At 42.7% G+C, this 21,025-nt stretch overlaps 1 protein-coding gene across 2 annotated transcripts in view; it reads left to right on the plus strand.

Moving 5' to 3' along the window:
• The window catches only part of PPP1R16B (protein phosphatase 1 regulatory subunit 16B), a 123,921-nt gene that overhangs the window by 94,665 nt on the left and 8,231 nt on the right, over positions 1-21,025 (plus strand). For both annotated transcript variants that reach the window (XM_077459123.1, XM_077459122.1), the window contains exons 9-10: positions 701-830; positions 9,934-10,081. In XM_077459123.1, the coding sequence (XP_077315249.1) occupies positions 701-830; positions 9,934-10,081 (278 nt within the window). The remainder of the gene's footprint in view (positions 1-700; positions 831-9,933; positions 10,082-21,025) is intronic.

Consider the following 21,025-nt stretch of genomic DNA (forward strand, 5'->3'; position numbering starts at 1 on the left):
TGTCTCTAGATATCCCTGCTGTCACTATGGTTATTATAGTTACTATGTTATATATTTTATTCGATAATAAAATGTATTATACTGCTATGCGAATAAAATTCCTCTGTTCAGCTGGTATTATGTTTTGCTATCATGTGCCTCATATAAAGTCCCACCTTCCTTGCCCCCCCTCTTTTCTGACCTTAAAGGGATGGAAATGCATGACCCTACCAGCTCATGATTTCATGTAAAGTCCCATAGGGATGGAAATACGTGACCTTACCAGGTCTTGGCTTCCTTAAAGTCCCTAAAAATACCCTCCTCTTCATCCAGCCAACATTTGTTGGTGGAAAGTCCGACAATAAATGTCCAATGGAGCATACACACGGTCATACTTTCCGCCAACAAGCTAACATCCAACATTTGTTGTCGGAAAATCCGATCGTGTGCACGGGGCATTCGAATAATGCTTGATACCTGTTTATTCATCATTTTAGATTTCCATAAAATGGGACCATTACAGGGATTTTCCTGCAATTTCTGTTCCCATGGGAAAGCAATCAAAGCAATGTGGGGCTGCAGTCCAGGACAAGAAAATACAGACAGCAATAAAACTGTTCTCAGTAGTGCTCTACAAAAATTTCATTTTTTGCCCAATGGAGAGATTTACCTTCAATTCACATTCCTGAATTATGAAACATTTATATTCCTCTCTCCCTAGATTTATGTGAAGATGAAGAACTGCGCTCTTTGCTGCTGGAGCTGAAGCACAAGCATGACCTCATTATGAAATCTCAGCAGAAGAACAAGTCCTCTCTGAGCCGCAGGAGCTCCAGCACTGGAAGCCATGGGTCAGTAAGAAAGATAATGACTACTATACACTTAATTCTCAGACAGTATTTTTGTACTGGGGAATTTGGTGGGTCAGCAGCACGCACAGCCCTCCAATGCCACACTGGAAAGCTTGTAATGAAAAAAATATTTTTTTTAATGTAAAATGGCTATCCTCATCTCCAAGTCGGCACATGTGCTTGAGACTGCTGTTATGCCCTGTACACGCGGTCGGACATTCCGACAACAATTTCCATTGGATTTCGTGCCAAACTTGTCTTGCATACACACGGTTGGACAAAGTTGTCGTGAAAATCGGATCGTTCTTAACGAGGTGACGTACGACACGTACGTCGGGACTATAAACGAGCCAATAGCTGTGGTTTCTTAATTTATTCTGAGCATGCGTGGCACTTTGTCCGTTGAAATTGTCTACACACGATCGGAATTTAGTTGACGGAAAATTTTAGATCCAGCTCTCAAACTTTGTGCGTTGGAAATGCAGACAGAAAAAGTCAGATTGAACCCACACACAATCGGATTTTCCGACAACACGACCTGATCGCACATTTTCCGTCGGAAAGTCCGACTGTGTGTACAGGGCATTACTCTCTATGTTTTCTTGTGCTTGCATATGGTGAATTTCAGAGCGGTAGTTCATGGATAGTTCATGTAAAGTGTCCTAATAGTCTATATAATAAAATGTGGATCACAGCGATTGCTGGCATGTGGTCAGTTTAAAGTACACATAGGACCCTATTTAAAATAGAAAGTGGACCACTTTTGTTCTTTGCTGGACACCACAGTATTTACTTCAGATCGCGCCGGCATTTTATGTGACATTCATCAAATGCAGATTGTGGTGTGAAGCCTGCCCCTTGCAGTGTGTTTTTTGCATAACATTGCAGATAAACCTGTGCGATAGAGGAAATGAGTTATGGCCTGCTAGAATTTTTTTTTCTTATATATTAAAGAGCACCTGTGTCCCGGCTACCTAGGGTTACACTATGAACTGCATGTGAATCGCATTTCTGTGCAGTGCACATGCAATTCTGTGTGGTGGGATTTGAGATCATTCATTTTTAATGGGCTCATATCGCACCAAAGATGTGCAGGCACCTTTTTCTGAGCCGCACTGGAACCGGATCACATGGTTGCTTTTTACCATATGATCCGGTTCAGGTAAGAACCTGATTTTGAGGTGTCGTAAACTTTGAGTTGACACCGGCAGCAGATAACAAAACACAATGCGTTTGCAATGCAGTGTGGGAAACACACAGGGATCGCAGCATTTCCTGCACCGGGGTGTTTAAGGGCCTGTTCACACCATACCTACACATGAATCACACAGGAATGCACTGTGCGTTCCTGTGCGATTCACCCCACATGCAATGTAGATATTTGCCAGCACACCAAGGATTGGCACAAAGTGGGCACCAAACGGGTAGTTTATTGCATTAACATAACATAAGAAAGGTGCAACGTTTCAGAGTCATGCAGGACCCCTTCGTCAGGCATCACACGCAGGACCCCTTCGTCAGGCATCACATGCCCAATGAAAGGTTCCTGCATGACTCCGAAACGTTGCACCTTTCTTGTGTTGTGATCATGCAATAAACTACCCGCTTGGACGCCACTTTGTGCCGATACGTGTTGTGCTGGCAAATATCTACGTTGTGACTTGAACCAGTATCCAGCTGGTTGTTGCCGCAGCACCCAAACCTTGAGAGCTTATACCAAGAACGTGTGCGATTGGAAATATGAAGTATCACACCACATGCAAAACGCACTCCATTTGTGATCTGCAGTAGGGGTCAATACAAAGTCAATGACACCCCAAACGCAGGCCGCAAACGCAATGCATTTTTCTGCACCTGCCTGCACTGGATCGCCTAGTAAGTTTGTGATCTGGTTGCAATGCGTTTTAAAAGGTAGTGCATGCACTATTTCTGTTGTGGCGCAATTTTAGCCCATTCAGAATGAATGGGCTGAAATCGCACCACACAGAACACATGTGAAATCACACAGGAATGCACATCGTGTGATTAATGTGTGCGCATGGTGTAAACCAGCCCTGAATATTCTTAAGAAGCAGCTAATAAGCTTTAAAACAAGCCATTACTAACCTCTGTAGCTGCGGGCACTGTGGAGAAATGCATCGTCCAAGTTCACAACAGAAAACCTGTTAACCTGTTGATTTGCCCTACAAGGAGAGGCCTACTTTCTCCTTCTTGAAAGTTATGTATATTTCTGCATTGGGTTGGTGAAAAAAGTACCTGCTTCTATTAAAAGCAGCACAAAGTTGGTAGCACTAAAATCACCACTTCTTTCTGGCTGCGTGAACCGGAGATCATGTAACATTAAGCTTTTTTTTAGAAAATTAGAAAAACCTTCTCATTCATTATAAAGCTGTAAGAGGTCCTGGCTGTGGCCAGATGTTTTGCCTATTGTCTGGCACAATCTACAAAGGAAGTCAAGTCTAAGAGCTGAAGGTCAAAGTGGTTTTGGTAAATTGCGAGTTTCTATTTTTGACCCCTTCTACATTTACTGTGTTTAACAAGAAGTGTAAGAATAAATATACCAATATCCTGTTATGATAGGAAGCAGCTGGTTAACTATTTGCACTATATGTGTACATGGCTATGTGAAATTGTTAAGTGTCTTTTTGCCTACACAATGCCTATAAAACCATAACGTTAATATGAAGGGATACCAAGATCAGAAGAACAAACTATGGATCACAATGTGACTGCTTGTGTCACATACCTGACCATGGAGCCCGAGATGATGAGGGTGGCCTCTTGCACAATTCCCTTCCAAGCACCCCTGATAGTGGAGACAGGGACTGCTAGGGCAGTGGAAGGGTGCGGGTGCGAGGAAGCTGTTGTAGTGAACTGAAGCTTGGAAACACAGGAGTCCTTCCATTGGTAGTATGGAGTCTGGTCACAAGCCTTGTTCAACAGCAGTCAGGCAGACAGGTGCAGAGAAGGGTTGCCACCTCATCCCTTTAAAACCAAACACATTTTAAGTACACAGGTTCTGTGGCTGATTAAGGTGGTAATTAAACTCACCTGGTTCCTTATCTGCAATAAATTAGCCTCAGAACCTGTGTAATTCATATGTGTTTGGGTTTAAAGCAGGGATCTGCAATTGGCGAACCTCCAGCTGTTGCCAAACTACAACTCCCATCATGCCTCTAGCTCTGGGTGTTATGCTTGTGGCTGTCAGAGTCTTGCTATGCCTCATGGGATTTGTAGTTCTGCAACAGCTGGAGGTCCGCTAATTGCATATCCCTGGTTTAAAGGGATGAGGTGGCAACCCTAGTGCAGAGTCAGGATCAGGATAAGGCTCCATGCACACTGAAGCTCAAAAAAGCTTTTTCTGGACACCAGAAAACGCAGAAAATGCTGGCTGAAAAACTTGCTTTTAACAGCGTTTTGTACTAGCGTTTATTAGCGTTAGCGTTTATGGGCGTTTTCAATAAAAATACACAGGGGACACTCCAAAAATCCCACAGTGCATTCCAAAATCCCACAATGCATTGAAAAAATAGAATGCCGAACACTAATTAACGCGTGTTTATGAGCGTTTATAAGCGCTTATGAGCGTTTATCTGCGTTTGTCGTTTTTTGGCGGTGAAAAACGGCACTTTGAACACAAATTTCTGGCGTTCAGAAAAAAGCCCATAAACTCCACTGCTCATTAAAGCTAAAAAACCTCCATGTGTGCATAGACACATAGGCTAACATAGAGTGGAGTTTATGGGCTTTTTAAAAAAACGCCCAAACTGCAATAAACTTCAGTTTATGAGCTCCAGTGTGCATGGAGCCTTAAAGTCAGAAACAGGCAGAGGTCAGGAACGTGCTTGCAGCAAGGTACCAAGTCAGGAGGAGGAGACGCAGCCAGAACTCCAAGCTAAAGTAGGTAACACGAGTGAGCAGCACACATAACAGGCACGGGAGATCCAAGAGAGGTGTCAGATATAGTTGGGTTAGGAAGAAGGTTAGCAAACTTTCAAGAACCAGAACTGAAAACAATCCAGCACTGAGGCCAGGCAGTTTAATTAGGCTGCTGGGTTCCATGATCTGCGAATGCTTTCACACGCCTACATGCACATGTACATTTCACTTTCAATACATTTTACATACAGTTTTACACTATGGAAATATTTCTGATTTATTTCCATCCATGATATTCTGGATCAATTACCCACCATCTCCTATGAGAGCGTTTCCATCTAGGGAAGAAAAGAGTTAAGGACTGCCACCTTAAGCGATATCTTCCCACACTACGCTCATGACTCTAATTACTTAGAGTCCATTCTCTCTGGTAAGCAGCCATTTTTTGCACACGGTGGAGGAACACCTGGTTGATTCACTTTTTTATTTCATATCCACATTTAAAGCGCAAGTTGGACTTATATTGAGCAACGGATATTTTCACTACCTTGAATTTCAATAAGAGGGTTTGTCATCGAACTGTTATTATTTATGGAACTTTGCGTATGATTCAGTTTGATGTTCACATTGATTTTTATTAGGGCTGTTACCGATTAAAATTTTCGTGTTCGATTAATCTATTTTTTTTAATCGATGAATTTCGATTAATTATAATGCACACACAGATCCAACTACGTTTAGCTGATCTCCTTGCATTGCAACTCTGCATTAGTCAGTGGTAAATGTGGTATACACTATATACAATCACCCGACACTAGTTAGTTTCCACAATCCATGACTTAACTTCACAGTTCACACAAATAAGTTTTAAATTCAAACTGTAGCACTGACGTAATTTTTTTTCCACAATAGTGTGACAATCCCTCCACCTCCGGTCTAACTAATCACTCTCACCTTATGGCATGGACCCCTGTACAAACAGGTGGTCATGCAAGCGGGTATCAAAAGGGTTAACACAGACCATAAACTTCTCTCACATCTCCTTAGATCTCAGCAAGGACGCCAGGTCATGGGTAGAAAGAAAAGATCTAAGTGCTCACCGCTTAAGTATACGATTTAATTTTTGTGTTCAAACACAAACTACTCACATAAAGATGATAAAAACACAGCATGTAAAGCCGACAATCGTGTTAGTTCCATAGGGCAGCAGCGGGTGACGTCATGCGTATCTCCTCCCATGTAACGCGTTACATTCAATCAAAACTTCGATGTCACCGGACTCCTCCCCCCTTCCCTTCATTAGCAGATGGAGGCACTTGGAGAAGGGGGGAGGAGTTCAGTGACGTTGATGTCCGTGACGTCACCTGATCTCCGATGGAACTCCCTGAAGACCCAGAAGCTGGCGGAGAGGTGAGTACCCATCAAAAGAATTTTGATCGATCAAAAAAATTAATCGATTAATCGAGGAACTAATCTTTCATTTCCACAGCCCTACTTTTTATTTGAAGTCATTTTGGCAATTTTCTATTATGCTTGTCACTTACAATCACATCCGATTGCTTTTTCCAGTGCAATAACATTTGCATTTTCATTATGCACATGCCCGCACGTATGCACCAATGCTCATCCACATGCTCATTCTAGTCCTTGCCCGTCTTGTTAGGCCTCTATGCTCACAATCCTGCACATGTGCATAAGAATGAACACCTGCTGCACGGAAATAAGCATCTGCTGTACCAGATTTTTGACAGCTTGACTAAATCTATATAGATAATAATACATACTTGAAAGGGACGCCTATCCACTCTTATCCCAATATCTGTGTGACTGTTCCGAGAGTCACTAGTACTAGTATACTAGCTAAGGCAAGACAGATGGCAAGAGTTTGAAAGTGTTATAAGCCCACATAATCAACAGCATGCAATAACCAACATTCTGGTAAATTTGTGTGATTATTATTCCATTGTGGTGTTTGTACAGTACATTGAATGAAACAAGTCCGGTCGGCAGTGGGCTTGAATAAATGGGCTACATTAGTGAAAAAAAAAATTGAAAGAACCGCGCTATAAAGACAATTGTAAACTGAATTCAATAACAATGCAAATGTGTACCATGAGCCGCTGCTGTAGTGCAAGGTAAAAAAAACCCCAAGAGAATAAAATGTAAATATAATATATACAATATATGATAAAGTGCCAACATAAATATAATAAATATCATAGTATTGATTAACAATTTAAAGTGCTCTGTGCAATTTTAGTGTAAAACAAATAAAGTACAATCATATAAAGTTCATCCATATACTGTATTATTTATTTACACGCACCCCAAGTTTAGGAGGGAATTTTAAGGAAAAAAACTTTTAGGAGGGAAGTTTAAGGGGAAAAAAAAACCTTACATTTATATGCCCATCAGTGTCATCTGCAGCCTTGTCCACCATTGCAGCCTTGTCATGCAGCCTTGTCCACCATTGCAGCCTTGTCATGCAGCCTTGTCCACCATTGCAGCCTTGTCATGCAGCCTTGTCCACCATTGCAGCCTTATGCAGCCTTGTCCACCATTGCAGTCTTGTCCCCCATTGCAGCCTTATGCAGTCTTATCCCCCATTGCAGCCTTGTCCCCCACTGCAGCCTTCTCTATTTTATTTGCTATTTTTTTTTTATTTTTTTTAAATGCCGCCGCCGAGATACAGAGCTGGATGTGTATCTCGGCAGCACGCGGTAGTTCTCGCGGGCCTCCGGCGCCTTCGGCTCTTCTCGCAGGCTTTCGGCCATTCTCGGCAGCTTTCAGCCGCTGAGAACGGCCGGAAGCCGCCGAGAAAAGCCGAAGGTGGCCGAAAGCTGCCGAGAACGGCCGAAAGCTACCGAGAACCGCCGAAGGTGGCCGAAAGCCACCTTGAAGAGCCGAAGGTGGCCGAAAGCCACCTTGAAGAGCCGAAGGCGGCTGAAAGCCGCCCAGAGGCTCAGAATTTCGGGGGATCGGAGTATAACACGTACCCGCGATTTTCCCCTGCTTTTAAGGGGAAAAAAGTGCGTGTTATACGCCGATAAATACGGTAATCATATGGGTGTTAAACTTGTGCAACTTATGCAGTTGGTGTAGATCTTGGTGACACCCCGTGTTCCCCTCCTGGGTCCTCACTCACAAACAAAATCTTTAAATGTATAATATCACCTCTCATCAATGACTAGGACTGCTGGATGAATTGTGTATATAATGGGTGAAAATATCACCTTTCTTCCACCGATATATTAAAACATCAAATATATCCTATATCCAGATATAACTATCACCTTCCCAACTTTATCGGTGATCGTATATCCATATTAGATGTGTGGTAATGAAGAGAAAAGGATATATAGTGCAATACTGCAAAATTTATTCATAAAAAAAATAAAAAATAATTACACTTACATCAATCTTTTAAAATCGTGCAAAAAAACGCCGCCCTAGCGATAGCAAATAAAGCATTTTTTAATAAGGCACATATACAGGACACTTACCATTATAGAAAACAGGGGATTGCCTGATAATCGCTTAGGTTTTTCAGCAGCAGGAGGAGGGGTGGGGGGGTGGGCCCTGACACAAAGCTGACAGGCAGGGAGGGGAGGGGGGCAAGGACGGAGGAGAGCAGAGAGGAGAGCTGCGGATGATGGAAGCAAGTAAACTGACCATGGTGTCAGGGCTCAGCAGCTATGATAAACCATAGTCAGTTTACAGGGGGAGGGCAGAACCGGGCAGGATCAGCCAGGTATTTCCGGTGATACAGGGGGCCAAATTACACTGTGCTGTTATTCATACTTTAAATGAACAGGATCCATTTTGTGTTTTGTTTTTTTAGGGTAACAAACACTTTAACACATCAAAGTGAAAAATATAACACCAACATGTCATAAAAAAAATATAAAAATTCAAAAACACAATCAATGAGTTGGAAAAAGGATCACCCCCTTGTGTCAGTATTTTGTTGAACCACCTTTTTACTTTAATTCCAGCCTTTAGTCTGTTGGGATATGTCTCTATATCTCTACTAACTTTGCACATGTAGACTTTGCAATATTTGCCCACTCTTCTTTGCAGAACTGCTCAAGTTCAGTTAAATTTGATGGTGTCCGTTTGTGCCCCATCCATTTTTTCTTCTATCCTGACAAGTGCTCCAGTCCCTGGCTGCAGATAAACGTCCCCATAACAGGATATTACCACTTCCATGCTTTACTGTAGCAATGGTGTTATTTGTATGGATTTCCACCAGACATATCGTTTGGTGTTGAGGCCAAATAATTACATTTTAGTCTCAACTGACCACCTTAAACGCACCACCTTAAAGGCCACATGGAAAAAGGTGTTATGGTCGGATGAGATTAAAATAAATGATTTGGCCTCAACACCAAAAAGTTATGTCTGGCAGAAATCCATCCAAATAACATCAATCCTACAGTAAAGCATGGAGGTGGTAATATCCTGTTACGGGGGATGGTAATATCCTCCTGGAAAGCAGGTATTTCTCTGCAGCAGGGACTGGAGCACTTGTCAGGATAGAGGGAAGAATGGATGAGGCAAAATACCATCAAATTCTTGAGGAAAATGTGCTGCCCTCTGTTGGAAAGGTGTCAATGGAAAAAAGGTTTACCTTCCAACAGGACAATGACCCAAAGCACACAGAAAAAATGAGCACACAGTGGTTGAAGGAGAAAAGGGTGAATGTCCTTGCATGGCTTAGTCAGAGCCCAGACTTAAACCCCACTGTGGAATGACTTGAAGACTTTAACTGAACTTGAGCAGTCACCATCAAATTTAATTGAACTTGAACAGTTCTGCAAAGAAGAGTGGGAAAATATTGCAAAGTCTAGATGTGCAAAGTTAGTACAGCCATATCCCAACAGACTAAAGGCTGTAATGAAAGCAAAAGGTGGTTCAATAAAATACTGACACACGGGGGTGATCCTTTTTCCAACTCAGTAATTAAATTTTTTTATTTATTTTTTATTTTCTTCTGACGTGTTGGCGTTATACCTTTTACTTGGATGTAAATACAGCTGGATTAAACAGAAACTGTGTCTGTCTTCATTTTAGGCTGCAAAGCAACAAAATGTTATTATTTTAAAGAGGGTTTATTCTTTTATACACCCACTGTATGTCTTGTTCAGTGACTGACATAATAATTTATAATTTCCTGTTGATTTTATACATTTTCCAGTGATCTGACAGTTTGGTTGTTTCTCAGAAAGGTTGTGCGGCGTGCCAGCTTATCAGAGAGGACTAATATGTACAGACGGGAATATGAGAAGGAGGCCGTAGTGTGGCAATGTCTTGTATCAGCCGAAGCAGAAGGAGCACAAGAGGAAGAGGAAGGTAGCCCTGAGTTACAGAGGGTAAGCAATACTCCATAAAGTGGTACAGTATATCTACTTCTAAAGTAATAGTGCGGCACTTCTTTACATATAATTAAATAGAGTTCACATATGACAAACTCCACATATCCCAAAATTCATAAGTGAAAAATGGGTATTATCCAAAAAGCATTCCCATAAATTTTAATTCCACCTAAATTAAATAATGACAATCCTTAATTTCCAAAAACATCTCTACCACAGTGTGTAAATCCAATCCATAGTGTGCAATACCATACACTACTGCAATCCTCATCCACCACTGTCATCCTCAGGTGTGCCCTTGCCTACCCTGTTTCCCTAAAAATAAGACCTAGCGTGATTATCGGTGATGACTACAATATAAGCCCTACCCCCCAAATAAGCCCTAGTTAAAGTCCTTGTAGGTCTTATTTTCAGGGTAGGACTTATTTTTGGGGAAAACAGGGTAGGGCTTATTTGGGGGTAGGGGTTATATTGCAGCCATCACGACAATCATGGTAGGTCTTATTTTCGAGGAAACAGGGTAATCAGATGGGCCTTATAGAGCAAAAGTGGTCAGACACAGCAAGAAATTAGTATATCCTCAGGAACCTTCCTTGGCAGTCCGCTTTTACTCATTCAGCTGCTCATCATCATCATCAAGGGTTATATAGTCACAGAGCAGGGATATGCAATTAGCGGACCTCCAGTTGTTGCAAAACTACAAGTCCCATCATGCCTCTGTCTCTGGGTGTCATGCTTCTGGCTGTCAAAGTCTTGCTATGCCTCGTGGGACTTGTAGTTATGCAACAGCTGGAGGTACGCTAATTGCATATCCCTGCCATAGAGAAACAAAGAGAGCTTATAGTGAAAACCATATAAAATTTATTACTGCAGCAAAATAATCACACTCACATTAAAGAGGAAGTAAACCCCGGTGGGTTTACTTCCTCTTTGTCTCCCTGCAAAGGTAAAGCATAATGGGCTACTATGCATCGCATAGTAGCCCATTATGTATCACTTACCTGACACAGGAGCCAACGATGTCACCGCGTCCCCTGTAGTCCGGAGCGTCCATCTTCTTCCGGGTATCGCTGCTCCGGCCACTCACAGTCCCGGAGCAGCGATGACGTCACTCCCGCGCATGCGCATGGGAGCCGCCACTAACGGCATATCGCGCCTGCACGCCGCTGTCTACGGCGCATGCGCTGTAGACAGCTGTGACTCTCTTTTAGTAAATATCTCCTAAACCGTGTAGGTTTAGGAGATATTTCTTGGACCTACAGCTAAGCCTTAATCTAGGCTTACCTGTAGGTCAAAGTGGTTTGTAAGGGTTTACAACCACTTTAAAGCAGTAGTAAACCGCAGTTGATGGGAAAAAAATATATAAAATCCCCTGCAAGTCAATGTCTTATTGTGCTAGTATGCATGGCATACTGGCACATTATGAGAGACCTACCTTAGAACACAGCCATCCAGCACCCCGCACTGTCACCGCTGAGAGGGCTGACATCTTTCCCTCAGTCCTCTTGCCGGATTTGTGTCCTCTGGCTACATGAGTGGCCGGGTGCACCCTGACGCCACTCCTGCGCATGCACGCAGGAGCCGCCATTTACAGGCACAGGCTCTGAAGGTTCGGCACTGTATACCCAAACTTCAGTGCGCATTTGCTGGTAGCATCACCGGCTGCATGCATTTTGAATATCTCCTAAACTGTGCATGTTTATGAGATATTCACAGTACCTTCCAGAATTAAATTTAATGACACGACACCCAAAATTGACTGGCACAGCCTAGTTTTTACTGGCATTTCCAAAAGTTACAAAATTACAGTTGTGCAAATTGTGCAAAGTGCAAATTTCAGTATTTAGGCTACAAATAAGTACAATATGCAATTAGCAATGTGATTTAAGGTAGATATTAAAGCAAAAAACATATTTCTTATTTTATTTTCAATGTAGTAAGTAAGTGGCTCAGGGACAGGACTGTGCAGCAGCACAGATCACTGACATGTCCCATCCTGAGTCACAGTGACAGTTTCTCTCTATGCCAGGTGGTCCTCTCAGTCCCCTCCAGTCCAAACAGCACTGATAGTCCCACTCCTGGCTTACCTTGCTCCCTTCCCACAGACCCGCACACGAGGCTCTGCCAGCTCTGCTCGGCTCCCTTGTACCATGACATCACGCGACATGCTCAGGCACTGTCTCTGCCAGACCCGCCCCCCCCCCCCCCCCCCGCCAGTTCCACCCAAACTCACTGTAGCAGGCACTTGGATGGTCCTGGCTGGACCCGATCTGCGCATGCCCAGTTCCGAGCCAAACGGCACAGCTATATTTGTACTAGCAACCCTTTTCTCTTGCTGGCATTCACTGGCAGGAGAAAGTGCCCCTTTTTTTACTGGCTGCCATTAAAAATACTGGCAGTTGGCAAAACTGGTACCTACAGGTAAGCCTTACTATAGGTTTGCCTGTAGGTACAATTGGTAGAACAGACTTTACTACCACTTTAAAGCGGAGTTCCGCGTAAAAAAAAAAAAAATTAGAAGTCAGCGGCTACAAATACTGCAGCTGCTGACTTTTAATAATCGGACACTTACCTGTCCCAGGGTCCAGCAATGGGGGGGAACGAAGCCCCGCTCATCTCCCTGGCCTCTCTATGGCATCAGCATTGTCACTGTGGGCGCCCGGCTGTGGCTTCACAGCTGTCTGGGCAATCATCTGGAACCTGTGACATGTTTCAGATTATTGCAGAGAGGGAGGGGGGGAGAGGTGAAATTGCTTCCGGCACCACGGTGTACCGGGAGGAAGTGGGAGCTGGAACCCTCTAAAAAGAAGGTATCTGCTCCCCCCCCTCCCTCAAAAAAATGGGCATGTCAGGGGGTCACCTTCCCCTAAAGCGGAAGTTCAATTTTTGGGTGCAACTCTTTAAGACAGAAAAAGCATCGGCATAGCCCAGAAGCAAGTGGAGATCACTTCAGTGGTTTTTCAGCTTCTAGGGCAGGGGCACCTTTTGAAAAGCGAGGGTCACTTAAATGATTTGGTAACGGGGCGGGCCACAATGAAATGAAATGGTTCTGAATTTTTTTTATTTGAAATAATTGAAAGCGGTTGTAAAGGAAAAAAAAAAGAACAAGCTTACAATACTTACCTACTCTGTGCTAAGGAATTGCACAGAGCAGCTCCAAACCTCCTCTTCTTGGGGCTCCTGCTGGCACTTCTGGCTCTTTCTCTGTCCAGTGCCCCCACGGAAAGCTGCTTCCCATGGGGGCACTCGTGTGTGCTCGCTCCTGAGCCCTGCTGCCATGTCCATTGACAAAGACAGCGGGACTCAGCCCTGCCCTCTGGCTTTGATTGACATTACTGGGAGCCAATGTCTCCTGGTGCCCCAGCAAAGCTTGTGAGACATGGAAGTGAGGGGAGAGAAGAGCTGCAGATGTGCACAGTACTGGATCCAATTAGGGCTCAGGTAAGTATAAGGGGGGGAGAGGGTGAGGATACAGTGTAGTATAGCTTAGTAGAACAGAGGGGCTGGAAGCAATCTGTCTTTGACTTTACTGCCAGAAACTAATAGCGGCAGTAGGGGAGGGGAAGAGATCGCTCACAGCCTCATACACAGGAGCTGACAAGCAGGGAGGGAGGGGGAGAGGATGGAGAGAGGAGAGCAGTGGGATGACAGAGACACATAAACTGACCATGATATCATGGATCAACAGTCATGATTACTGTGGTCACTTTACATAGGGGGACACAGAAACAGGCTGAATCAACCAGGTTTTTTACATCATTGAAAGGGACAGATTAGACAGCACAAGCACTAAGCACTGTGCTGTTTAACCTGCAATAAGGGAACAGGATATATTTCTTTTTTTTTTTCTTTAGAGTAACAACCTCTTTAAGGTGAGCTGCTGCCAAAAATACATTCCTCAGCAGCCTCAAAGGATATAAATCCATTTTGTGTGTGCCATATACCTTTACAGATCCAGAGGAGGGCAGAGACAAGACCAGTCACTCTGCACTAGGTCATGAGGGGGCAGACACAAGACCAGTCACTCTGCACTAGGTCATGAGGGGGCAGACACAAGACCAGTCACTCTGCACTAGGTCATGAGGGGGCAGACACAAGACCAGTCACTCTGCACTAGGTCATGAGGGGGCAGACACAAGACCAGTATCTCTGCACTAGGTCATGATGGAGCGGACACAAGACCAGTGTCTCTGCACTAGGTCATAAGGGGGCGGAGACAAGACCAGTCACCATGCACCAGAAGAGGGAACAGCAGTGACCGGTCTTAATTACAGGAAGCTCCTGCACAGAGGCAAAGTTTCACACTGAATTACTGCACAGATCTGGAAGAAACACAATGCACACTAAGATGCAAATAAAAATACACATGGCTCTTGTATTAGACAATATTTGTTAAAGCCACACTTCTCTATAAAACCCCCACCGTTGCCGCTAACCCCCTAAATGAAATTAACCTAGATACCCCTCCCCAATGAATACATACAATATCTCTCTGTGGCAGTGGTGGACTCCCGTACCAGCTGCACCTGTGCATAGCTCCCAACTGTCCCTGATTTCGAAAGGGACTGTCCCTGATTTGGAGCAATGTCCCTCTGTCCCTCATTCCTCCTCATTTGTCCCTCATTTTGGTCTGATCTATATAGATGTATTTAAAATGCACTTTTTATCTATCAAAAAGTGTTTTCCAGACCTAAACCTTCCATCTGATTTCTAAATTGCTGCATTTGTAAATTCCAAAAACCAATATAAAGGAATAGTAGTGGTAAAAAACAATCTTTTTTTTTTGTACAATTCTCCTTTAAGGGGGCATGACAAGGGGTGTGTCCTATGCCTTCATACTTATTCTGATAAGTGTCCCTTATTCCCATCTCAAAATGTTGGGAGGTATGTCTGTGTAGTAACTCCTCACAGACACAGAGACACTCTTACTATAGGGATTTGGTGCCTTTTAAATCTATGGAGAGTTACTGTACCATGTTCACTCTGCGTCAGAAAAGATTTCTGCTTAGAGCATGTAATCACCGAAAGGTTTGTATGCACTGGGGTGGGGGGGTAATGTGGATTCCAGGTTATATTTGCTTAGGAGCTAGGCGTGAGTCAGCTGCATCACATATATGCACATGCATCACAAATAACATTTTGATATGGGAATGAGGGACGTCTACTATCAAACGTATGTAGGAATGGGACACATCCCCTGCCACACCCCTTAAAGGAGAATTAACCCAAAAAAAAGGTTAACTAAATCCAGAAGTTTTTTTTTTACCACTATGTAGCACTGACCCCCGAAGGAGCTGCTGGTTTTATTTGGGCTTACCGTTACCTCCTTGTTTGCTTCTCCGCCTTGGGATTCCCATGGTAAATGGCCCAAAGAAATGTGGAAACTGACACTGAATCTTCTTTTGGGTTATTTATTTGGAACAGAAACAGAGTCTTTCAATAGGGGTAGAGGGTTAGGAGTAAGTTCAGGTACTTTAGACTGCAAAAAATAATGGAAGTCCTTATAGAAAATGCAGAGAATAAAAAAACGTTTCACAACTGGATTTAACAACCCCTGGATAGACCTCCTCTCTCTAGGCCTAGCAGGCGGTAGGGTGTTCAACAAAGTCTCTGCCACAGACTTGTGATGTACACTTGAGCGTTACTGATGGACGTAGATAAATTTAAAGAGCTATCATATGGAACCAACATCTGTCAGCCGATCTGGCGATACCATATGAGTGTAGATCCATGTAGTGTCCTTCAACTAAGCCTCCAGGCTCCTTCAGAGAAGCCAGCCTTGCGCATGGCCTTCTCCTGAAGAGTCCTCCCCTGGGGGTCTTTAATTGCTGGGCCTCTCCCTTCAGATGAGATGACACCGGACCAGCCTTGAATCAGTAGGTTCCGAAATCCAGTCAGGCCTGTCCCTGCAGTTGCGTCGCCTCGGGCCAGCTGGCCCCCGAGACTCCAGATGCATGGTTCCAGGAGGGCCATGGGGCTGGGTCAGGAGGACCACCAGAACCAAACAGACAGAAAATAAAGATGGAACCCCCACACCACGTGGCATCAGTGCCTTAAATACCAACTCCCAGAATGCACATCAGGAGAACACTCCCACTGGACTGGATCCGAGAGAACAGTGGCATTCAATACACCCAGATAGACTGCGTTTTTACTCTTACCGGCGGTGACAGCGACACCTGCGGTCAAGGAGAACCCAGTGCAACCCAGCTGGACTGGTACTGAAACAAGACATTTCGAGAAATAGCCCCAAAACCAAACTGTGGTTTCAGGCAAATTAACTTTAGAAAAAAACATAGCGCCTGCTCGTCAGGAGCCAGCGCTACAACTACTATTCCTTTATATTGGTTTTTAAAATACAGCAATTTGGAAATTGGATGAAAGGTTTAGCCCTGGGAAACACTTTTTGATAGATAAAAAGTGCATTTTATATACAACTATATAGATCAGACCAAAATGAGGGACAAATGAGGAGGAAAGAGGGACAGAGGGACATTGCTCCAAATCAGGGACAGTCCCTCACAATCAGGGACAGTTGGGAGCTATGCATCACATACAACTCCAGGACCACGAAAGTCCATTCTGAGTCATGATTAATCATAGTTGGGAAAATCAAGTTAGCATAATAGTGTGTGGGGGGGGGGGGGGGGGGTGCAGCTCTGGAACAGTTAGAGCGACTCTGATAATTACATCTGAAGATCTCATTATATGGAGAGTTATTTGTCTGGCTGAGTAATCAGGTCTCTGGGTATACTGCTGGGGCACCCTGTGTGGAGACATCAGAGCAGAACTGAGTGTACAGTACACAGGGTGATGACATCGTCACGTGCCCAGTCACTGTAGGCACCCTGCTGTGTGACAGATGGCAGCTGTGTCATCATATGTGGAACCAGGCTGTCATAGTAAACCGTGTGTAGAAACACGGTGACACCATTATACTTATACTTTCATATATTATATACAGGGCTGTTACTGATTAAAATTTTCGCGTTTGATTAATCAATTTTTTTAATTGATTAATCGACTAATTTCGATTAATTATAACGCACATACAGATCCAACTACTTTTAGCTGATCTCCTTGCATTGTAACTCTGCATTAGTCAGTGGTAAATGTGGTATACACTATATACAATCACATGACACAATCCATGACTTAACTTCACAGTTCACACAAATACGTTTTAAATTCAAACTGTAGAACTGACATAAGTAATTTTTTTCTCCCCAGTAGCGTGACAATCCCTCCACCTCCGGTCTAACTAATCATTCTCACCTTATGGCATGTACCCCTGTAGACAGTTGGTCATGCAAGCGGGTATCAAAAGGGTTAATACGGACCATAAACTTCTCTCACGACTCCTTAGATCTCAGCAAGGACGCCAGGTCATGGGTAGAAAGAAAAGATCTAAGTGCTCACCGCTTAAGTATAATATTTAATTTTTGTGTTCAAACACAAACTACTCACATAAAGATGATAAAAACACAGCATGTAAAGCCGACAATTGTGTTAGTTCCGTAGGGCAGCAGCGGGTGACGTCATGCGTAGCTCCTCCCCCGTATGCGTTATGTTCAATCAGAACTTCACTGTCACCAGACTCCTCTCGGTGACGTAGATGTCCGTGACGTCACCGGATCTCCGACGGAACTCCCCGAAGACCCGGAAGCCGGCGGAGAGGTGAGTATCGATCAAAAGAATTTTGATCGATCAAAAAAATTCACAGATTAATCAAGGATTTAATCTTTAATTTCCACAGCCCTAATTATATATACATATTATTTATTTATTTCAGGTACTTATACTGTATAGCGCCAACAATTTACGCAGCACTTTACATTTATTGTACATTCACATCAGTCCCAGCCCCCAAGGAGCTTACAATCTAAGGTCTTCAACTCACATTCATATATGTACATACTCGTCCCCGCCTCCCTCTGCTTGCTGGTGTCTCTGGGGCTTACCATTTCCATTGGCTCGCCTGAGAAACGATCCAACGGTGTGGCTGACTGGTTCCAGCAGAAACAATCAAAAAGTAGATTGCCCCTAAATGCCTCTATAGACTTGGGGGACCGGAGCGATGTCATGACTTCACTTTCGGTCCAGGGTGGAAGTAAACCTTTTTCTTTTTCTTTTTAAAGCAAAAGATCAAAAAAAATGTTTTAATCTTTTACTTTTAAATGTAAAGGAGACATTTGGGGTCTTTTTGATCCCAGATCTTTCCATAAAGAGGACTTGTCATCCTTATTTCTATTACAAGGGATGTTTACATTCTTTGTAATAGGAATACACAAGTAACCAAATAAAAAAGAAAAAATTAAATGGACAGTGTAAAAAAAAAAAAAAAAAATTATCCATCTCTTTGCGCTCATGTGCAGAAGCAAACGCATACATATGTTGCGCACGCATGTGTGAGCGGTATTCACACCACATGTGTGAGGTATTGCCGCAAACTTTAGAGTGAGAGCAATAATTCTAGTTCTAGACCTCTGCTGTAGCTCTAAACAGGTAACATAAAAAATGTTAAAACATCACCTATGGAGATTTTTATGTACCGTAGTTTGTTGCCATTCTGCGAGCGTGTGCAGTTTTGCGTATCTATTTACTCAGTGTAGCATCATCTATATTGTATGACCCTATGAACGGGCCGCTGCTGCTATCTATCTATCTTTGCAAGCTCACTCACAAATAAACTCCTAACCCTCTTGTGCTGAATTGTATTGTAACTATACTGTCTCCCTTAATAATAAAAATAATAATTAATATTGGTATCTATATTATCCATCTATCCCTCCATATCTAACACACACACACTTTTTTTTTAACCACAGCGCTTTTACTTTTGCTTTTTTATCATTTAATGAACAGACGCACTTCTACAACTAGTATAATAGAGTAACTTCAGTGTTGGCTACACCTTTGTTTGTCCACAATTGTCAAAAGTGTTCCCAGAATACACAGAATACAGGGAAACAGCTCCCTCTAGTGATCATTAAGGAAACTTTTCTAGCAACACAGAGACATACCATAGTTTGCCCCATTTTTTCCTGTGAAGGTATCATTTATCATTTATAAAGCAGTGAATGAGACATAAATTTACTGGAGTTAAATCACTGGCTATAACTTAAAGCAGAGTTCCGCCTGCAAAAAAATAAATAAAATTAAAGTCAGCAGCCACAAATACTGCAGCTGCTGACTTTTATAATAAGGACACTTACCTGTCCAGGGCGCCCACAATGTCCTCACTCGAAGCCGACACATCAGTACAGGCGCCGGCATCTTAAGTAAGGGAATCAGGAAGTGAAACCTTTTCGGCTTCACATCCTGCTTCCCTACTGCGCATGCACGAGTCGCGCTGTGTGTTCTGACTGGTCCCTGCTGTGTTCTGGGACCTGTGTGTAGATAACCATGGATACTGCGGTGATCTTTTGCCGGAAGTGGGAGCAAATACCTGGATTAGACAGGTACCTGCACCCCCCCTCCCCCCTTAAAGGGGGGCGATCAGCCGAAGTTCCATTTTTGGGTGGAACTCCACTTTAAACCACAAGGCAAACCATGGCTCTTTTAATAAGAATTTGAAGGACAATAGCGCAGTCATGCAACACTGCACCCATATGAAATGTGTATAGTTTTTTTTTTTACAGAAATAAAGCTTTCTTTGTGTATTTATTCACCACTGGGTTTTTTATTTTTTGCTAAATAAACCAAAAATACAGAACATTTTGAAAAAAAAAAGACACGTTTTTCTTTTGTTTCTGTTATAACATTTTGCAGATAATTAATCATTCTTCATAAATTTAGGCAAAAATGATACTGCGACATTTCTTTGGTCTTCTGTAGGAAAGTTATAGAGTTCACAAACTATGATATATATATATATATATATATATATATATATATATATATATATATATATATATATATATATATACTGTGTGTGTGAAAATCGATCAATCCTTATGTACTAAACGCCTATCTCAGGCCAAGAGTACAAATATGCCATAAATGACCCCTTTTTGGAAAGTAGACAGTCCAAGGTATTTAGTAAGGGGCATGGCAAGTTTTTTAAAGTTGTAATTTTTTGTCACAATTTTTGGGAAAATCAAGAAATACATTTTTTTTTACACACTGTCACTAGTGCAGTACAGCATCATCATATAATTGGCATGATAGTGACCAGGGACACTGACTGGTGACAGTATGTAAAAAGTAAAACAAAAAGAAAAATTTTTAATTTTTTTTTTACATTTCTTTAAATATTTTTTCTTTGTTATTACATTTTTTTTCTTTGTTTACGTTTTTTTTTTTTTTGCATACTATGACCAGAGCAACACATGTTTTACCATTGTAGCACTGTACTACTCTGGGGAGGTGATCAGGACACTATGATTGCTTATAACAGTGACTATCACTGTTATAAATATCCATCTTTACTGAATGAAATCGATTCATTCAGTGCTTACTATTGTGATTAGCTGTGATTGGCCACAGCTAATCACATGGCACAGATGGGCTGTGATTGGCTCTGTCTGTACCATATGATCCCTGTGACCAATCACAGATCAACACAATAGTATAAAATAAATGGAGGCCATTCATAGTGTACAATTGTCATGTGATCTGCTGTGATTGGTCACAGAGATCATGTGTACTGCAGCGGACCAGTACACTGATCTGTCGGCTGCTGCGTCACAGCAGGTGACAGATTGCGCCGCAGTGCTGGCCATTCTGAGGAGGAGGTCATATGACGACCACCCAGAACTATAGCGGTCCTGCCCGGCTGTTATTGTACTATAGTTCAGGTGGAATCTGGTTAAAAACAAAACACAGACCTAGGCCGGTAGTTCTGTAGCATAATTATTGCTAATTAAATAAATCAGTAAAAGCTTTAATTATTAAAATAAAAAATAAAAATTGAAATAAATATGAAACAGGTAACGCAGT

The sequence above is a fragment of the Lithobates pipiens genome, unplaced genomic scaffold, assembly GCF_037356315.1.
Source record: "Lithobates pipiens isolate NorthernLeopardFrog02 unplaced genomic scaffold, aLitPip1_a1.2 Scaffold_28, whole genome shotgun sequence".
In the NCBI taxonomy this organism is placed as follows: domain Eukaryota; kingdom Metazoa; phylum Chordata; class Amphibia; order Anura; family Ranidae; genus Lithobates; species Lithobates pipiens.